The 20251-nt window shown below is 41.0% G+C and overlaps 1 protein-coding gene across 11 annotated transcripts in view; it reads right to left on the minus strand.

Annotated features, from left to right (window-relative positions):
• UVRAG (UV radiation resistance associated) overlaps positions 1 to 19578 on the minus strand; it is a 309656-nt gene extending 290078 nt beyond the window's left edge. For 8 of the 11 annotated variants that reach the window (XR_011495820.1, XR_011495819.1, XM_070490660.1 and 5 more), the window contains exon 1: positions 19269 to 19578. Coding sequence is in view for 6 of the 11 variants with exons in the window: in XM_014855838.3 (XP_014711324.3) it covers positions 19269 to 19385 (117 nt within the window). In the remaining 5 variants the exon portion in view is untranslated. Of the gene's footprint in view, positions 1 to 18046; positions 18241 to 19268 lie in introns of those variants that run through there. The other 3 variants (XM_070490663.1, XM_070490662.1, XM_070490661.1) reach the window with 2 other exon arrangements.
• Between the last annotated feature and the right edge of the window lie 673 nt (positions 19579 to 20251).

Genomic DNA, 20251 nt, shown 5'->3' on the forward strand with positions numbered 1-20251 from the left:
ATATGTGTGTGTGTGTATATATACACACACACACATACAATATACCTTATACTGAATTCCAGATAGATTAAAATAATATAAAAATATTTAAATGCAAATAAAGCACAAAAGTACAAAAAGAAATCATGAAGAAACCTCAAAAAGTCTAAAAATGACATAAAACTTGGAAGCTATAAAAAGAAAAAATTAATAAATTTACTAAATAAAATATTTTTAAATTATGCACAGCAAAAACTATCACATGCAAAGTCAATGAAAAAACCAACAAAAAAATTTTAATTCACACAACAAAGACAATTTCAGGGGCCAGCCCGGTGGCACAGCGGTTAAGTTCGCACCTTCTGCTTCTCGGCAGCCAGGGTTCACCGGTTCAGATCCCGGGTGCAGACATGGCACCACTTGGCAAGCCATGCTGTGGTAGGTGTCCCACATATAAAATAGAGGAAGATGGGCACAGATGTTAGCTCAGGGCCAGTCTTCCTCAGCAAAAAGAGGAGGATTGGCAGTAGTTAGCTCAGGGTTAATCTTCCTCAAAAAAAAAAAGAATTTCACTAAAACATAAAGAGTTCCTAGAAATCAATAAGAAAAGGTCCAACAACCTAACAGAAAAAAATGGTGAAGAATATTAACAGATAATTCACAGAAAAAGAAATACAAACAGTACTTAAACGTGAAAAGACTCTCAACCTCACTCATAAGGAAAATGCAAATTAAAACTACACTAAAATCAGCACAGATCAGAAAGTCTGAAAACACATTCACAGGCAAGGCAGTGGAAAAACAGGGACTTTGCTGAAAGGAGTAAAAGATCTACAGATGGCAGTCTGGCAATACCCACCAAAACTACAAATGCACATATTCTTTGACCCAGCAATTCCACTTCTGCATTTTTTTAAATATATACTTGCAGGTATGTAATATGATAAATGTAATACACTGTTGTTTATATTAGCAAAAAACTCGAAATAAGCTAAATGTCCATCAGTAGGGAACTAGCTAAATGATGGTATATCCTATAGTGGAATGCTATGTGGCTGTAAAGAGCAAATTATGTAGCAGCACTCTGAGTGCTGATATAGAACAATCTGTAAGATATACTATTAGTTGGAAAAAAAGAACAAAACAGTTTATAAAGTCAATATATAATATATATAGTAAATACAGCTTAGGTAGTCAGTGTTTAAGATGTTATCATTTGTTTCATAGGGAAAAAAAGAATACAATTTTGTAATTATTGGAGATGCACAAAATATAACTGATAATACTGGTTGCCCCAGGGAAGGGAAAATGGGTATTTGGGACAAAAAATGGTATGGAGGCTCTTTGATGTGTGATCCATATGAATATATTATTTTTAAAAATAAAACTAAATTTTCATTTTTTAAGAAACAGATGGCAACCAATGTTTAAGCACAGATATCAGTGCTGGCCATTATCAGAAGCAGTGTGACACAGTAGGACGAGAGCAAACTAGAGCCAATAATCCTAACTCTGGGGCGGTTCCCCCACTCTCCAGTGGGCAAGTCACTCACTCCCTCTGAGTCTGTTTCACTTCCATAAGGTGGAAATAGATCCTGCATGCCTACGTCTGTGGGTTATTTTAAGGATCAAATGAAATAATGGATATAAAAGCTCTCTGAAAAATTTTACAGTACCTTACAAATATAAAGTATTAACAGAAATACGGATGTCAAGAAAGGGATGTGGTTATCAGTGTAAGAGGATGAACTGGTTTAGGCATTTCCAGTTTCAAGTGAAGAGACGGATTTAGAATTCTTCTGTGTAAACAGAGGTGGTAAAGTCACGGATCTCCAAAGGACAAACACTCAATAAACAGAATTACGGAACTGGAAAGGATCCTGAAGGTCACGTAAGTCTTTCTACTCAGTATCAGCTGGGAGCCCGTTGGAAACGCAGAACCTCAGGGCCCACCACAGACCTAGCCAATCAGAATCTGTATTTTAACAAGATCCCCAGGTGATCTGTATGCACGTTTTAAGTTTAATAAGCACTAATCTAAGCCATTTCACTTATTTTCCAGATGATAAAATTGAGGCCGTAAGTAAAGGATTCACCCATGTTCACACTGCGGGTAAATAGGAAAATCAAGTCTTGGAGCCTGAACTGCTCGGCTATGTCTATGCATGTGCACGCACACCACGCACTTGCTTCCCAGATACCCTGTTTCAAAACCCTCAGGACATCTTCGCCTTACAGACGTCCCATGCCCCCACTCACATTTCTAATCAGCCACCCAGCCCATCAATTCTTTCTTCACAATATCCCAGGCATACGCTTCTTCTTTACCACACTCTCATTCATTGCCCTAAACCTACTGCTGTTCATATTATGAAAAATCAGCTTCCTTCTCTTATGCGTGTATTAACTTCCTCTTCTGCAAACAAGCACTCTCTTACAAACAGTAAGCTCTATATAATTCCTTAAGAAGGTGCAAGGCATTACAAAGCATTAAATATTAACATACTGATTTCAGGCAGAATATATGTTCGAAACCTACCAAGACTAGCAAACTATAACTTGGTAACTCTAGTCCAGAATCTTCTTGTCTTCACTTCCGTTACTTCTTTCCCATTACCTCCTTCTCTTTGCCCCAGAACTAACCCAGGTTGCCTTCATCTATAATCTATAATCTATAAGGTCCTCTCACTATAATCAAGCTATACTAAATACATCCAAAGGCCCCAAACCTACTTTCCAGTACCATCTTCTACCCCAATCCGTCCCAATGAGCTCTCAACATTCACAGATTCTCCTATCTTCATAATTCTCTCCTGTACACTGTACCCTACAAACCAAAGTATTTGAACATTTCCTGAGTACCCATGACGTGCCAGGAACTACACAATAAAACAGAAGGCTGAATACCTTTCCTACATAAATTCAATAAAATTGAAAGCCCTGGTCTGCCCCATTTCCATTTCTACACCAAGAAGTTTTGACTTTTTTGAGAGCAAACAATATGGGAAGACTTTTATAGATGCTCAGCCGTCTATAAAAGATGAACAGACGGAATAGGCCACCCGCAACATGAAAACTAACTCTCGTGCAACAACAGCCTGCACACTCCAGCACTAGGATGAGAGTTCTGGAGACTCCCATGTACAAACTGAGTTCCATTAAATCAACCCGAAAGACCAAAGGCGTATGCTTCAGTTTAAAATCAGACTGTGAGCTATTTATTCCAATTATACCAAACACTGGGTTTTTTGTTGCAGTATAAACTTAGCAGACTTGAGGTGGAGTCCCAACCCTGGATGTCACCTGGGAATGTGTTTAACCTGTCTAAGCTTCAGACACCTCATCTGTAGAATGGAATAGTAACAGTTTCCACCTCACGGGGTTGTAATGAGGAGTAAAGGGAGGAGCTGAAAAGGGCTTAAACAGAGTGCTGGCGCACGTGACCGTTCAGTAACGTCACTGTCATCATCAATCACCCCGCAGTTTCCTCAGTCTTGAGTGGTCCGTGTACTCGTAGGTTCAAAATCTATCCGCCTAACTCAAGCTACACAGGTTTGTGAAGGTAGAGGCAAAGATGAAACTGGAAAATTGTACTCCGAAGCCAACACGCAAGCAGAGTAAGACAGCGGGAAAAGCTCTGAGTTTAGCACCAGAATGACTGCGTATGAACTCTGCCTCTTCCACGTTCTGTCTGGGCCTTCACCCTCGCCCCGGTAAACGGGAGCGATGGGTCTAACTACTGTGGCTAAAAATACAATGAGAAGGGTTTTAAAGAGATTAGCTACTAAAAACACAAGGCAGCGTGGCAAAAGACAAAAAAGCAGGAGTGCAAAACTGATTCAGGAATGATTTTTAAAGGGTATTTCTGTGACACTGTGAGATGGTGAGCCCTAAGACCTGACTGGAGGAAAATATGGCAGCAAATGGTAATCACAAAGCTGGACTGAAATGCATACCTACAGCTAAGCAGACAAACACCAAAGCATTCTTCATGACCCAGTTCCAGAATCTCCACTTTTAACACATCCTTCCTGACCTCCCTGCCCCACCCACGAACCTAAACCAAGATGCCAAGCCCGCGCCCCCCCCCCCCGGGCCATGACTATACTGCGTACGAGGCACCAGCACAGCACTTACCACAATCACGCTTTATTGACTGTTTATACACCTGCGTCCCCCAAAAGAGGAGGGATCCTTAAATACAGAACCCAAGTTTTATTCCTCTTTCTACCCACAGCACTTAGCACAGGCCTGGCACAAAGGAGGTACTCAGTAAGTGTTTGATGGATGAACCAAAGAGTAAACCACTGACAAGATCAGACGTTTCACTGTGCCATATAAGACAGTACCCTTAAGTATATGATAACATTCAAAGTTATATTTTATAAAATAAAATAAAGTTATATTTTATACATAGCTTATATTTAATAGCACTTATATTTTATCACAACTCTGCCCTTCTATAGCCTCAGTGACTACAAGCTCCTTAAGAACCAAAATGGTCTTTTTATCCCAAGTGGCTACTGTGCAGCCATACAGATATTCAATAAACACCTGCTGACAGAACAAGGGAATGATGAAGGAACAAATACCACCGCCTCAGCTTAGGCCTCAACCTCCCCTTATTCAGAAACTTCATCAGCAATCTTCACCCCACTCTTCTCAATCTCTCTTCTCACCGCCAGTCTCTCAAAACGGTCCTCCCGCTCTGGCTTACAGCACAATGCCAAGCACAGACTGGTAAATGTGGAGGGAGAGTCAAGAGCTGGGAAACCATAGTTTTGCCACAATCACAGCCAAGATTAGTTCAGGCAAGAATCATCAATGGATGATAAATCTAGAGGGGGGAGCAGGACACATGCATGGTCTCAATGTGTCTACCTACAAACTGTTTATTAGTCGCAACAGTGCGCACACACACACAGTTGTTGAGAAATCAGATAATATCCTGACTGGGTGACCAAAATTAATATCACCAGTGAGGGATAAATGGACATCATGTGCCTTTAGATGAAGGACACAGCACCACACATGAAACATTCCAATTGAGAAGCACAATCTGAATTTAATCATGAGGAAACATCAGATAAACAGAAAACAAGGAATGATCTATTTTAAAAAAGGAGGAAGGGGTCTGTATTATGACACTGATATACAAAAAAAAAAGATAAGGGACCGGCCCGGTGGCATGGTGGTTGAGTTCGTGCGCTCTGCTTCAGTGGCCTGGGGTTCACAGGTTCAGATTCCACGCGCAGACCTACACACTACTCATCAAGCCATGCTGTGGCGGCATCCCAGATACAAAAAGAAGGAAGACTGGCTCACCTGTTAGCTCAGAAACAATGTTCCTTGCAAAAAAAAAGATAACGACGACAAAGAAAGGCTGTGAAAATGTTCTACCTTAAAGAAGAGATAAGACAGCTAAATGTAATATCTGACTCTATACTGGATTATGAAATGGAGGAAGAAAATTTCTATAAAGGATATTATGAGGTCAACTGACAAAACTGGAATATGAATCACAGATAAGATGAAAGTATTATATCAATGTTAAATTTACTGAAGTTGAAAACTAGACTGTGGCTATGAAAGAGAATATACCTATTCTAGGAAATATCTACTTAAGTATTTAAGAGTATGGGATCAAGACGTGCGCAACTTAACTTCAAACGACTCACAAAAAATCCCTTACCTAGACTTGTGTATACGGAGAAAGAAAGAGCTTGCAGACAATAAAGCAAATAGAGTAATGTTAACAACAGATGCATCTGTGTAATGGGCATAAAGGTGTTATGGTACAAGTTTTATTTTCGCAATTTTTCAATAAGCTTGAAATTCTTTCCAAACAAAAAGTTTAAAAAGGAAAAGAAAAGGGCTGGCCCCATGGCCAAGGGGTTGAGTTCACATGCTCCGCTTCGGTAGCCGGGGGTTTCGCCGGTTCAGATCCTGGGCACGGACATGGCACCGCTCGTCGGGCTGTGCTGAGGCAGCGTCCCACATGCCACAACTAGAGCACTCACAACTAGAATATACAGCTATGTACTAGAGGGGTTTGGGAAGGAGAAGAAGAAAAAAAAGATTGGCAACAGATGTTAGCTCAGGTGCCAATCTTGAAAAAAAAAAGAAAAACAAGTCCTAGCAAATGCAGTAAGACAAAAAAAGGATAAAAGGTACACAGATTGGGAAAGAAGAAGTAAAACTGTCTTTGTTCACAGATGAAATGATCATCTATGTCAAAAATCTGAGAAAACTGACAGAAAACTCCCAGAACTAAGAAATGATTACAGTAAAATTGCAGGATACAAGGTTAATACACAAAAGCGAGTTTCCCATATACCAGCAGTGAACAAGTGGAATTTGAAACTAAAAACACAATGCCATTTACATCAGTACCTCCTAAAAATGAAACACTTAAGTATAAATCTGACAAAATATGTACAAGATCTGTATGAGGAAAACTACAAAACTCTGATGAAAGATATCAAAGAAGAACTAAATAAAGGGAGCAACATCACATATTTATGGATAGGCAGACTGAATATTGTCAAGATGTCAGTTCTTCCCAACTTGATCTATAGATTCAATGCAATCCCAATAAAAAATCCCAGCAAGTTATTTTGTGGATATTGACAAACTGATCATAAAGTTTAGAGAGAGAGGCAAAAGACCCAGAGTAGCCAAGATAACATGGAAGAAAAAGAACGAAGTCAGAGGACTGGCAATACCTGACTTCTAGACTACTATAAAGCTACTGTAATCAAGACAGTGTGGTATTGGGGAGAGAATGAACAAACAAATCAATGGAACACAACAGAGCGCCCAGAAACAGACCCATGTAAGTATAGTCAACTGATCTCTGTCAAAGAGCAAAGGCAATACAATGGAACAAGGACAGTTTTTTTCAACAAATAGTGCTGGAACATCTCGACATCCACGTGCAAAAAAATCAATCTAGACACAAATCTTACACCCTTCAGAAAAATTAACTCAAAATGGAGTATAGGGCCAGTCCCTGTGGCCTAGTGCTTAAGTTTGGCACACTCCACTTCACTGGCCCAGACTCAGTTCCCGGGCATAGACCTACACCACTCATCTGTCAGGGGCCATGCTGTGGCAGCAGCTCACGTATAAAAAGGGGAAGATTGGCAGCAGATGTTAGCTCAGGGCGAATCTTCTTCAGCATAAACAAACGAACAGAAAAACCAAAAAAACCAGATTATAGACCCATATGTAAAACACAAAACTAAAAAAACTCCTAGATGATAACATAGGAGAAATCTAGATGACCTTGGTACAGCAATTGCTTTTTATATACAACACCAAACACATTCTCCATTAAAGGAATAACTGATACACTGGACATAATTAAAATTAAAAACTTCTGCTCTGCAAACAACAATGCGAAGAGAATGAGAAGACAAGCCACAGGCTGGAAGAAAACATTTGCAAAAGACACATCTGATTAAAGACTGTTACTCAAAATATACAAAGAACTCTTAAAACTCAACAGTAAGAAAACAAAACAACCTGACTGAAAAATAGACCAAAGACCTTAACAGATGCCTCACCAAACAAGATATGCAGATGGCAAATAAGCACATGAAAAGATGCTCTACATCATTTCTCATCAGGGAAACAAAAACTAACACAACAAGATACTACTACACAGCTATTAGAATGGCCAAAACCTGGAAAACTGACAACATCAAATGCTGATGAGGATGTGGAGCAACTCTCATTCATGGTTAGCGGGAATGCAAAATGGTAGCTCCATTCTGAAAGTCAGTTTGGCAATTTCTTATAAAACTAAACATCTACTCTCACGCTACATTCCAGAAATTGTGCTTCTTGGTATTCACTCAAAGGAGCTGTATGATTCCAATTACACGACATCCTGGAAAGGGCAAAACTATGGAGACAGTGAAAAGACCAGTGGATAGCTGAACCTATTGTGGTAATCATTTCACAACATACGTAAATCAAACTATCATGCTGTATGCCTTAAACTTATACAGTGATGCATGGCAATTATTTCTCAATAAAACTGGAAGAAAAAAAAAGAGCAGTGGTTGCCAGGGGTTACAAGGGAGGGAGGGATGGACAGGTGCAGCACAAGGGATTTTTAGGGCAGTGAAACTACTCTGTATGATGCTATCAGTGAATACACGACATTATACATATGTTCAAAATCACAGAATGCATAATACCAGGAGTAAGCCCTACTGTAAACTATGGGCTTTGGGTGATAATGATGTGTCAGTGTGGGTTCATCAATTGTAACAAATGTACCACTCTGGTGGGGGATGTTCATAATGGGAGAGCTATGCATGTGGGGGAGCAGCAGGTACATGGAAAATCTCTGGACCTTCTGCTTAATTTTGCTGTGAATCTAAGACTGCTCTAAAAACTAAAATCTATTTTAAAAAGAAAAAAGACTGTCCTACCCTACAGCATAATGTCCAAATTCCGAGGCATGGCACACATGGCCCTTTATCCCAAACCGTACCTCTGCAACTCATCTGTTCCCACCACCCTCCTCCAAGTCCCTTACACTCCGCCTCACTTAATTATCTGCCATTGCCTTTTACACCTTCTTCCCTTTTTGCTCAAGCTGGGCCCTCTGCTAGAATGCTTTTCCTCCTCTCTTCCACCTCAGCATTTTGTTCCAACCATCTCTTATATAACACTAAAATGGTCTGCTGATGTAGTTGCCTTAACCATTAGATTACGAGTCTCTCCTGGGCAAGGACACTCCTTATTTATCCTGTATCCTCAGTGCCTGACCAATAGTAATAATAGTAATGATAGTAGCAACAGCTAACCTTTCTTGAGCACTTACTGTGTACCAAGCACCTTTTTAAGCAAATTTATGACTCATTTAATCCTTTCAACAACCCAAAGGGTAGGTGCTATTATGCCCATTTGATCTGAGCCTCCCTGAGGCACAAGGAGATAAGTAACTTCCAAACTGCTCAAGTAGGAAATGGTGGGACCAGGCTTTGAACCTCAGCAGTCAGGCTCTAGAATCTACATTCTTCGCCACTGTGGGATACACGGTAGAAACTCAAACAATGACTGCTGAACACATGATAGTGTAGAACAGAGGTGAGCATAATGTTTGTGGAATGAAAATACTAGGAACAAAAGTAAAGTAATTGGTGATCGAGGAAATGGAGTCACACAGAGGTTAAAAACGTGCACAGGACACAGATAACCCAATCTTCGCACTGCAAAAGTTAAGAACCGAAGACCAGAACAAAGTGCTTTTCCCAAAGTTACCTAAGTTACACCCAGAACCAGCCCTATAAGTCTTCCTACCACACCATATGAAAGGAATAATTATTTGCTTTCAAGAAACTGTAAAACCATATTCAGAGATATCCTGGTATTCCAACAATAAGAGAAGTTGGAGAAAGAAGTACACCAGAGTCTAAGGCAGTATTTGGTACACAGTAAGAATTCAATATCAATTAATTAAATTTTCCATTTTTTTAACAGATCTTACATTTACTTCCAAGTACCAATTTATTTCACTTTTATTTTTGATATAACATCTAAAATGCACTGCATATTTTGCTACCTCATTAAAGAAGATATTAATAATGTAAACCTTTTCTTGAAAATACAAGGTAATAATAGTGAACGATAATTTTTAGCAATTTTCAGGTAGTTTTAAAATACCCAAGTTCATAAAATTTCAAAAATGCAGCTGAAGTGCCATCAAGAAATTCTGCAATTCTAGTGCCCCTATCTGATAATCCGACTGATATCTTTTGATAGAAATACATGAATATCAAAAGTAAACCAGTCATTCTGGAGCATCAGGACAACTCTTCTTTATTTTCATATTTATATTAAATACCTTCCATGTAGATTAAACTCTATTAAGTCAATTCATGAAAAATAAGCCTGAAATACCTACTGTATATACAATTCTATAATGGGACCAACTCTAACCTGTATGAGCATAATCCTGTAAAATATCCCAGACCTGTAAGGAGCACCCCACAGCCTACCTGCCCATCTTGCTTTGTGATCTATTTTCAGACTGAAAAATTAGAAAGTCTTCATATTGCTGCTTCTCATATATACCTAGATATTAACATTTTGTGGGTAAAAAGAGTACCAATTTTCTTAATGATATTATCCTATTAATTAAGGTAGACAATCAAAGTTTAAAAAAACAGTTTTTTCATAATCCTAAATAAAGTTATTTTCATGTTGTATTAAAAAAAGTTTAGGGCCAGCCCCATGACCTAGTGGTTAAATTCGGCACACTCCACTTCAGCAGCCCAGGTCCACAGGTTTGGATCTTGGGATCAGACCGACACCACTCATCAGCCATGCTGTAGTGACAACCCATACATAAAATAGAGGAAGACTGGCCCAGATGTTAGCTCAGGGACAATCCTCCTCAGCAAAAAAAAAACCTTCTGTTTTCCTAAACTTTTGTATTGTATTACCTCTCATACAAAAAAATGACTGGAATTGTGACAGGAAATAATTCATATCCCCTGAAAGATATAAGTAGGTTGGAGGAAATAAGACATACAGTTGCTAATCCTATGCCTAAAATAAGTCAAAGAAGCTAATTTATAAATATCTGTTGAATAAATGGATGACTCAGTCAATTTCTTCTACTCCTGCACTTAAAATTAGTTTTAACATAGGCTAATATGAACACAAGAATTACCTATAGTTCAGAGTTAAACCCTTAATAGAAAAAAGCATAGTCATGTTAAAGAGCACCAAATTTTTCCTGGAAAAAATAGATCATAAAAGTCTGATTTCCACTTTCACTTATTTGTCTCTTCTCTTTTTTCTTACCCAGGAGTCTACCAACAAAAGCCAAAGGCAGCTGCCAGTTTCAGCTACTTGGTTTTCCTCATAATTTTCAAAAAAGTCTGATTGCATTTTTTAGGACAATCTAAAAACCACGGTGGGAAAAAGTGCCAGATATTTCAATGGAGCAACAAACTGAGACTCCTAAGTCTCAGCTTCAGCATTATGTCTCACCCTCTTAACCAATACACTCACTTGACTAGAGTCTTCAATGCCTAATAACATTACTGACAAATGAGGACTGTGGCAATCAGTGTCAAATACTACACAGAATAAAATTCCTCATATCAAAAAACCCACAAATCACCAGATGGTTGCTGTTTCAGAAATTAATGGAAGTAAAGAATCTGGACTTCTTAAGTGGAATATTCAAAAAAGGATGGGAGGGTAAGTGCCCAGCGACCAACAGGAAGACTGACCGCTTGAACCAGAGGCGCCTTCCAAAGTCTCTGCTGTGATCCACACCACGAGAGAGGGCGCAGGGGGAGTCTCAGTGTCCCGCCTGTAATGAGAAGTTTAAAATACAGCCTTTCTCCCATTTTAATTCTAGCCTAAAATCCCCAAAGCTGCGGGGACAACGTGTCAAGGCACAGAGATAAACCTAAAAAACAAGTTCTCAGGATACCCAGCCAAGCACAGGGGGGCTGCTCCCGAGAGACCCAGATCTGGTCAGGTCTCTGCCGCTAGCAGAGCAGCAGGACACTCAGTTCAGATTCATTAAACTAACGCTCTTTACTAAGTCCTTGAGGGCGGGAATAAACGAAGGACGGAGTCTATGGCCAGGGGAGTGGTCTCACCTCTGAGACCTTCCGATTTTGCATCTATCAAATTCTATGATTCAAAATTCATGTTTCCATCTTAAGATGGAAAACAAGGTTATATAACACTAAACCAAGAAGGTATTCTATGAATTATGTTTTTAAAAATTCCACTGTCAAGTTTTCCATTCTCTGTGTGCTCCTCTACCTGCATAATCTAAGGATGCAACTGTTAAAATACAAGGCATCAAAAAAATTTAACTCTATGGAGCCAGCCCAGTGGCAGGGTAGGGGTTAAGTGTGCACAGCCACCAGTGGTGGCCCAGGGTTTGCCAGTTCGGATCCCAGGCGCCGACCTACACCATGCTGTGGCAGGCATCTCACGTATAAAAAATAGAGAAGATGGGCACAGATGTTAGCTCAGGGCAAATCTTCCTCAGCAAAAAGAGGAGGACTGGCAGCTGATGTTAGCTCAGGGCTAACCTTTCCTAAAGGAAAAAAAAAGAAAGAAAAAAAATTCAACTCTGAGACATTACTCATGTCATTAAACCTAAAACAAAGTATAAAACCTAAAACGCTTCAATTCCTCTCTTAATATAGATCTGTCTTTAATTTTTCTCAAACACCCCTAGTTTGTAGCCGCACTTACTCAAATGACTTATTTGTCATTAAAAATGACAAATATTTCTTTTTCCCCCCAGTGGTAATATGTCTGACGGGTAAAAATACACAGATTATCAAAAACTACACATTTGGAAACTATGAAAATCTTTTTTTTTTTCATTTTACCACACACTTCAGGCCCAACTTATTAGTTTCAATTCTGCTCTTGCTCTATTTCCAGTCAGTTTCACTTCTGAATTTTTTGCCACAAAGTTAAGAATTGTGACCCTGTGGAAAAATTTTAAAGTAAGCACTAAATAAGAACACAGCTTTTCCTTTGAAAGAAAATAATCAAAAAAAACAAAATCTTAAATTCCTGATGGCATTTTTATCACATAAAAATAACGATTTTAGAATGCTGATGTTTCCTTTAGGTCTGAAGCTTCCTCATATAGTTTTGTTCATAAGAACCAAAGCAGCTCAAAAATTGCCATCATTTTATTTTACAGATATACAAATATATAGCTGTCTATGTATTTTTTTTATTTGAGCTACAAGGAAAGGGCCTCGTAAGTCTCTGTGAAAGGAATAAATGCACATGACACGGTACAGCCTGCATGGGGTGTACGTTCCCAATACGACACAGCTTTCTCTGCCTTCAGTGGCCTTACAAACAAAACAGGTCTTCTGAAAACATAACAAAAGATGATTAAATTACAGTGACAAAAGTAAGATATCTAATAAACACAAACATGTAAGGCGAAAATACCTATCGTGCACAGCTAAATTAAGCTTGATAAAGCTTTTGTTTCTACCATTTTTTTCTTGTGTGTTTCAATCTCATTTCCTTCCTCTCTTTAGTCTGTAAAGTTCTCTTTTTTTATTGCAGTAAAATTGGTTTATAACATTACATAAATTTCAGGTGTACATATTTCGATTTCTGTGTAGATTACATCATGTTCACCATTCGAAGACTGATTAGATCCATCACGACACACATGTGCCTAATCTAGTCTGTACAGTTCTTCAAAGGAAAGACTCTCATATAAACAAATAAAAATATAAAAATATACTGAGTTCTTACTATGTAATCAGCACAGCACTGGGTAAAGGTGCGGTGGGAAATAAAATATAAAGTATGATGGTCCCAAATCTTGAAGTAACTTAAAACTTTTGTTTTTCACCAGAACCCTGCAAAGAGTGGGAGGCTATGGAAAGTGGGATTCAAAGACCCAGGCTGCAAACCACAGACAAGATACACCCAAAGAAAGTCATGTCAAAACAAATTATAATTAAATTTCTAAAAACTAAAGACAAAGAAAAAAGCTTGAAAGAAGCACAAAAGAAATGACGCCTTACATACAGTAGAAAAACAATTAGAATGCTCCAGACTTCTATATCCAGCGAAACAGTGATCAGGATGACAGAAAAAATAAAATATTCTCAAGTGAAGCAAAACCATGAGAATTTATCACTAGCACATCTGCCCTAAAAGAACGGCTAAAAGAAATTCTTGAAAGAGAATGAGTACAATTAAAAAAAAAATCAACAAATATTGGAACAAGAAGAAAGAAAGCACTGAAAGCGAAAAAAGATGGGTAAATATAGTAAGTTTTCTTTCTCCTCCAAAAAAAAAAAAAAGGCCTAGACTGCAGTCCCTGTGTTGACACTGTGACTTTCGGAAAGTTACCCAGACCTTAAACCCCTCATCTGTAAAAGGAAGTGGTCACTGATAGAAATCTCCTGTGCAGAAGGAGATACTCGGCTCTCCAACAGGGAGCACGAGTCCCTCCACCTTAAGTGTGGACTGTGCAGGGACTTCTTTCCCAAGAGGACAGTACGGAGGGGGAAGCAGGAAAGAGAACCTGACAGCAGAGTACCTGACAGACACTACCCCAGCTGGGGAAGATGAAGGTCACCCTCAACAGGGATAAGTCATGTTAACAGTATGTACACTTGATACGATATGAAAATGGCACCTTACCTCTCCGGCCTTCCTCCCCAAAACCCATAACCCTAATCTAATTGTGATACAAACAAAACTATCAGACTAATTCCAATAGAGGGGCTCCTACAAAATACCTGACTAGTACTCAAAACTGTCAAGGTCATCAAAAAGAAGGAACTGTCAGAGCCAAGGGGAGGCTAAGGAGATAGGACAACTAAATATAATGTGGTATTCAGGATGTGATGCTGGCACAGAAAAAGGTCATTAGGTAAACCTAAGGATCCACCAACAGATGAATAAACAAAATGTAGGATATACAGACAATGGAATATTATTCAGCCTTAAAAAGGAATGAAATTCTGATACATGCTACAACATGGATAAATGTTAAAAATATTATGCTGAATGAAATAAGTCAGACACAAAAGGGCAAACATTATATGATTCCACTTAACGAAGTACCTAGAATAATAAAATTCAAAGAGACAGAAAGTAGACCAGAGTTTGCCAGGGGCTGGAGGGAGGGGAGAATGGGGAGTCGTTTAATGGGGACAGTTTCTATTTGGGATGATGAGAAATTCTGGAAATGGACAGTGGTGATGGTTGCACATTAGAATGTACTCACACACTTAAAAAAGATTAAAATGGCAAATTTTATGTCACGTATTTTACCACAATTTTTTTTAAAACTAAGGAAATCTGAATAAACTCTGGACTTTAGTTAACATTAATGCATCAACATTGGTTCAGTAATTGTAACAAATGCACCATACTAATGAAAGATATAGAGGAAAACGGATGTAGGGTAAACAGGAACTTTCCGTACTATCTTCTCTATTGTTCTGTAAATCTAAAACTGTTCTTAAAAAATAAAGTCTATTCGAAAAAACTCAAGGTAGCTAAAGGCTAACAGCACTAATATACCCCACCTCCTGCCCAAAAAAGGGATGAGAAAAATGCTCATCAATGAAAAACATGAGCCAGCAACCAGAAAAATGCCAGACATGAACAAGCAATTCACAAAAGAAATAAAAATGTTACATAAATCTACCAAAAGATACTGAAACTCAAAGGGTTGTGTAAGGATAAATGAGATCATGTACTTAGCATGGTGTCTGGTATACAATAAATGACGCTACTGAAATACAACTAATAATTAAAGAAATGCAAATTTAAATAACAAAAAAATACATATATGTATATGTGTATGCAGGTTATATATATATATATCTCCTTTGAGTAAGTGATTTCACTGCTCAAAATATATCCTACAGAAACATTAGTACAAGCGTACCAAGACACGTGTATATGAATATTCACTGCAACAATGTAAGAGAAAAACTGGAAATTGTCCAAAAGTCTACCAACGGGAGTTAAACAAACATAAATGAACGCTCTTATGCAAAAATGTAGCAGACATACAGATACTGACACGGACAACTGTCTTAAGAAAAATAATAATGAATTGCAAAATTTCTTGACTTGTTTAAAAGGAAGAGATTAAACCACTTTAAGACTATTTAGTCTGGGGTCTTCTTCCATTTATCCTTCAGGGAACCAAACCTGCATGCAAAACTGTGTTTATGTATGTATGTAAGTGCATTTTCTAAGGAAACAGTTTTTAGCTTTTACCAAATTCTTAAAGGAATCTGTGACCCCCAAAAAGGGTCACTAACAATCACCAAAAAGCCTCTCCAGCTTTGAATATCCGAGAAAAAGTCAGGTTATACTCAAGCGAGGAAGCCTTTGGGGAGAAGAGAAATGCTCTCGATTAAACTTTTACGGACACATTAAATGCCTCGACCACAAAACACAAATTTTTATTTCAAGACTCCTAAATCTAAGGATATGAAGGAAGTTATTCTGCAGTGAGCCTATATTCACTAATTACAAACCTCAACCAAAAATTAAAGAGCAAAAACCGTCTTCAAAATGTGTAACTCGTTCATGCTTAAATTACAGTTGAAGTCAAAGCACACAGAAGCAAAAGGAGAGAAAGATTAAGTAGTTGTCCCATTTGACACAGTCAAGCAGCTATTATGGGCTATTAGTAGTTAGTACTCATACATGCAAAGGTCCACGAGTTATGCAGTCTTAACTAAACTTTTTTAAATTAAGTGGATTAAAATAAGACAAAAATAAGTTAGGTCTTATAAATAATTCTGTGGACTTTTCTTGAGTAAAAACAAAATAAGTCTTTTTCTGGAGGCAGATAGAGGGGGAAGCGCAACACTTTTGGAACTAACATATAGTAAATAAATATCTTAAACATTACAGCCACTAGAACCAATGGGACTTTTGTTTAGAAATACTGAACCTGGGGCCAGCCCCGTAGCCAAGTGGTTAAGTTCAAGCGCTCTGCTTCGGTGGCCCAGGGTTTCGCCGGTTTGGATCCTGGGCATGGACATAGCACCACTCATCAAGCCATACTGAGGCGGCATCACACATGCCACAACTAGATGGACTCACAACTAAAAATACACAACTATGTACCGGGGAGCTTTGGGGAGAAAAAGGAAAAATAAAATCTTAAAAAAAAAAAAGAAAGAAAAAGAAATATTGAACCTTATCAAATAGCATGGGATCTACTAAAATGACACGATTTTCAAAGTATTATTGGATTTCCAATTTCTCTAAGCCTTTGAAATTTTGCAGAAGCCAAAGGCAAAAAAAGACAATGAATTAATGCTAAAAGAAAAAAGTTTTATACACACACACATTCTATGACTCTCACGAACAATACTGACCAAAAGAAACCCGACACGAAAGAATACATTTTGCATGATTCCATTTATATACAGTTCAAGAACAGGCAAACACCTATCTCTTATGTTAGAAGTCAGAATAGTGGTTCCTTTGGAGAGAAAGGAAAGGCAGAGATGGGAGAGAATATAAGAGGGACTTCTGGGATGCTAATAACTTTATATTTCTTAATCCGAGTAGTACTTATATAACGGTGTTCACTTTGTGACAACTGATCAAGCTGTGTACCAATAACCGGTACACTTTACTGATTACAGAAAACACTTTAACAAAAATATTTATTTTTTTTAAAGGTTATATATTTATATCCTAAAAACCTGAACATTTTGACCCAGAAAGCTAAATTAATTTCAACTGTAAAAGTAAAACTGCCTTTTGTTTAAAAGGCTGCCTTCCAAGAATTCAAGAAGGGTGACACCCCCAGAAAGCTGTAAATAACATACTCAGCGCTCATACAGCATTCAGCCGTACACTTAAGCCACTATACACTGACCTCGGCACAAATCCAAAAGTTTGACAAACGCTTACAAATGCAGTTGAATTTATTCCACGGACAGTTTGTTTGGATGATTTCCCCCAGTGTTAAACTGTGAGCTGTTATCACAGAGCAGGCTCTATAAAACAAATGATGCTTTCTCTTATCTAATCCCACATTTTCCCACAGCTCGCTCAAACTAAACCCCTCTTGGCTCTCGACCCCTCAAGATTTCTCCAGGATGCTTGTTAACAGTGTCCACCATTGCCTCTCCCAGTATCCACCCTCACAATCCACCTACACACACACACACACACACACACACACACACACACACAGGAAAAATCACATTAATGCTCATTCCAGAGGCTAGGCTTCCCCACTAGATTTTCACTCTCTCCCAGCACCTCATTAACACAATCCAAACCTCACTACCCTCAAACTCCTAATATTTTCGGCAAACTCCCTTCCCAACAGTGCCACAAAACCAGAGCACATGCTATCCCAGTCTTTTAAATCCTTCTCTACCACACAGAAAGCCTTGGCTTCTACAAACAGTTCAGCTCCATGGCCACCACTGTAGCTATCATCTCCAACCCCCCTCTTCCCTTTAGCACCCTCTCCACTTTCCCGTATTCAGATCCGTCCCATTTCCCCCCTCCACCTCTGCCCCTCAACCTCTGCTTTCTTCTTTATGAATCTTTCCTAAGTACTCGGCAGGGATCGAAAGCTGGACGAAGGGTACGAAGGAACGTGCTCTATCCTGTGGGAAGGTAGCTGCTCCAGTCTCAAATACACAACCACGTGCATGGGCTACAGCGTCAGACGCTGGATTCTGAAACCCAGCCCCACCGCTTACTAACTGGCAAGACTACGGAAGAGTGATTTTACATCGTGAAGCCTTGGTTTCCTGAACTACAAAATGGGGAATAATAAACATAGCTGTCTCATAGAGTTGTGAGGATTGAATGAACTACTGGCTCTTGAGCACTTCGTACTAACCCAACATGATAAACTCCATAACTGACGGTCTTTCTTAGGTCCTCTTCTTGGAAGGAGGAATAAAGAGGGGGTGAGAGAGACTTTAAGACTCTTTAATGCTAGCGTTCCTGCAAAGTCTCCTCTCGGCGGGTAGAAGGAGGGCAAGGGAGAGAAGGAGGGAAAAAGTACTCCTGTTCTCTCTTTTTCATCCCCCTGCACCGTGCCAGAAGCCCTGAAAGCCCTTGCTGAAGGATGGGGCAAGACACGACACATACATGAAATCCTCCTTCCACAGAGGGGCACTTGAGGGAAGGAAGTAGAAAAGCGCCCCCGAACTCGCTAAAATGCGTTCCTTGGGAGTCTGAGAATTAGGAAGGAAACCCCAAGTCCCAAAGGATTTCTCTTGAGAAGTTGAGGGGAGTGCTTCATAATAAGGAGAGATGCAAAGTAACTGGTAGAAACCCTAAGGAGGAAAGAGTACCAACCGGTCTCTCCGCAAGTGGGCAGAGAAAGGAAGAGCGCTTTCCTTGTCTCCCGTGGGACACCAGGGCTTCCCCGGGCCCCTTCCCCCGAGGGCCAAGGGGGACGGGAGAGGGGTCTGCGCACGGGAATCCCCAGCTCCCTACCGGGGAGACGCGGACTCGGCCGGGCCCCCGGAGTCTCCCTGGGTCCCTTCGAGTCCCTTCACAGCGCATCTCCAGCAACGGGATTTCTCCTGGGATTCGGGGACCTCCCAGAGGCTCGGCCATCACTGGCTCCCTCCCCTCCCAAGACCTGCGGACCGCCCTCCTCGCCGCCCGAGTTCTCCGCGGCCACTTCTCCGGGTCTCCCGGCTGGCACAGGGGCAGCCCGCCGCCCACGGATCCCCTGCCGGGGCTCCTCCCGGCCCCTCCCGAGCGCCGCGAGCCCGCGGGCTTACCTGCTGAGACGGCAGCTCCACATGCAGGGCCCGCGCGGCAGAGCCGGGGGGCAGCGCGGCGGCCGGGCCCGGGGGCGGCGGCGGGACCGGGCCCCCGACCGCCGCGGAGGCGCTCATCGTGACCAGGGGGCCGCCAAGCGGCGGGGCCGGCGCTCCTCCGGCATCCGCCACCACCGCCTAGCCACGACCCGCCGAGCCCCTGCAGCCCAGAAACCCGCCACCCGAGAGGCAGGACTGCTCTACCCCACCTCCGCCCGCCGCCGCTGGCTAAGGAAGAGCCATATTACCGCAGTGCAACCCCCACCGCCCCGCCGAGACCTGGCTCGCTCATTGGTTCAGCTCCCACGGGGGCGGGACCCAGCCACAGGGAACGGGCACGCTATTGGGTAGAAGGCCTGTCCATCGGCGGCCGGAACGGGCTGGGGGCGGAGGGACCGGGGGATGGCCTAAATTGCGTCTGTCAAGCCTGGTGAAACCTGGGGCGTTGCTTCTTTTTTTCCTAGTCTAATTGGTTCTTTCGCTACCAAGGGGCGGGGTCTCCTGGGGGAGCCGCCAGGGCCATTGCTCTCAGTCGCTGTCAGTTGTCAGTAAAGGGAAAGAGGGGCGGGGTCTGACTAGGTAGAGAGCGCGCCTGGGCTCTGGTGTCACGTGCAGGAGGCAGGAGAGTCACCTGATTAGTGAGAGTCAGTCGGAGCCACTTCCGCCCTAACCTAGTTGCCATGGTAACCGGCCTCCCGAGGAGGGCGGGGACCCTCGGCGCCAGTTGGATCGTGATGATGGCTGGTTTGCAGTTGCCAGCTCCCTGAGCAGTCGTTTCCTAAGGTGCTCCCGTCAACGTGCGGAGATTGAAAAGGAATTCTTTATGGTTCGGCAGAAAGCCACCCCGCAGGATGCACGGAGACCAGAAACCTGACCGGCAGTCCCACCGGCAGTTCCACGACCAACTCCAGCCCACAACTCCATGCCCCTCCTCGCACTCCGCT

The sequence above is a fragment of the Equus asinus genome, chromosome 20 (assembly GCF_041296235.1).
Source record: "Equus asinus isolate D_3611 breed Donkey chromosome 20, EquAss-T2T_v2, whole genome shotgun sequence".
In the NCBI taxonomy this organism is placed as follows: domain Eukaryota; kingdom Metazoa; phylum Chordata; class Mammalia; order Perissodactyla; family Equidae; genus Equus; species Equus asinus.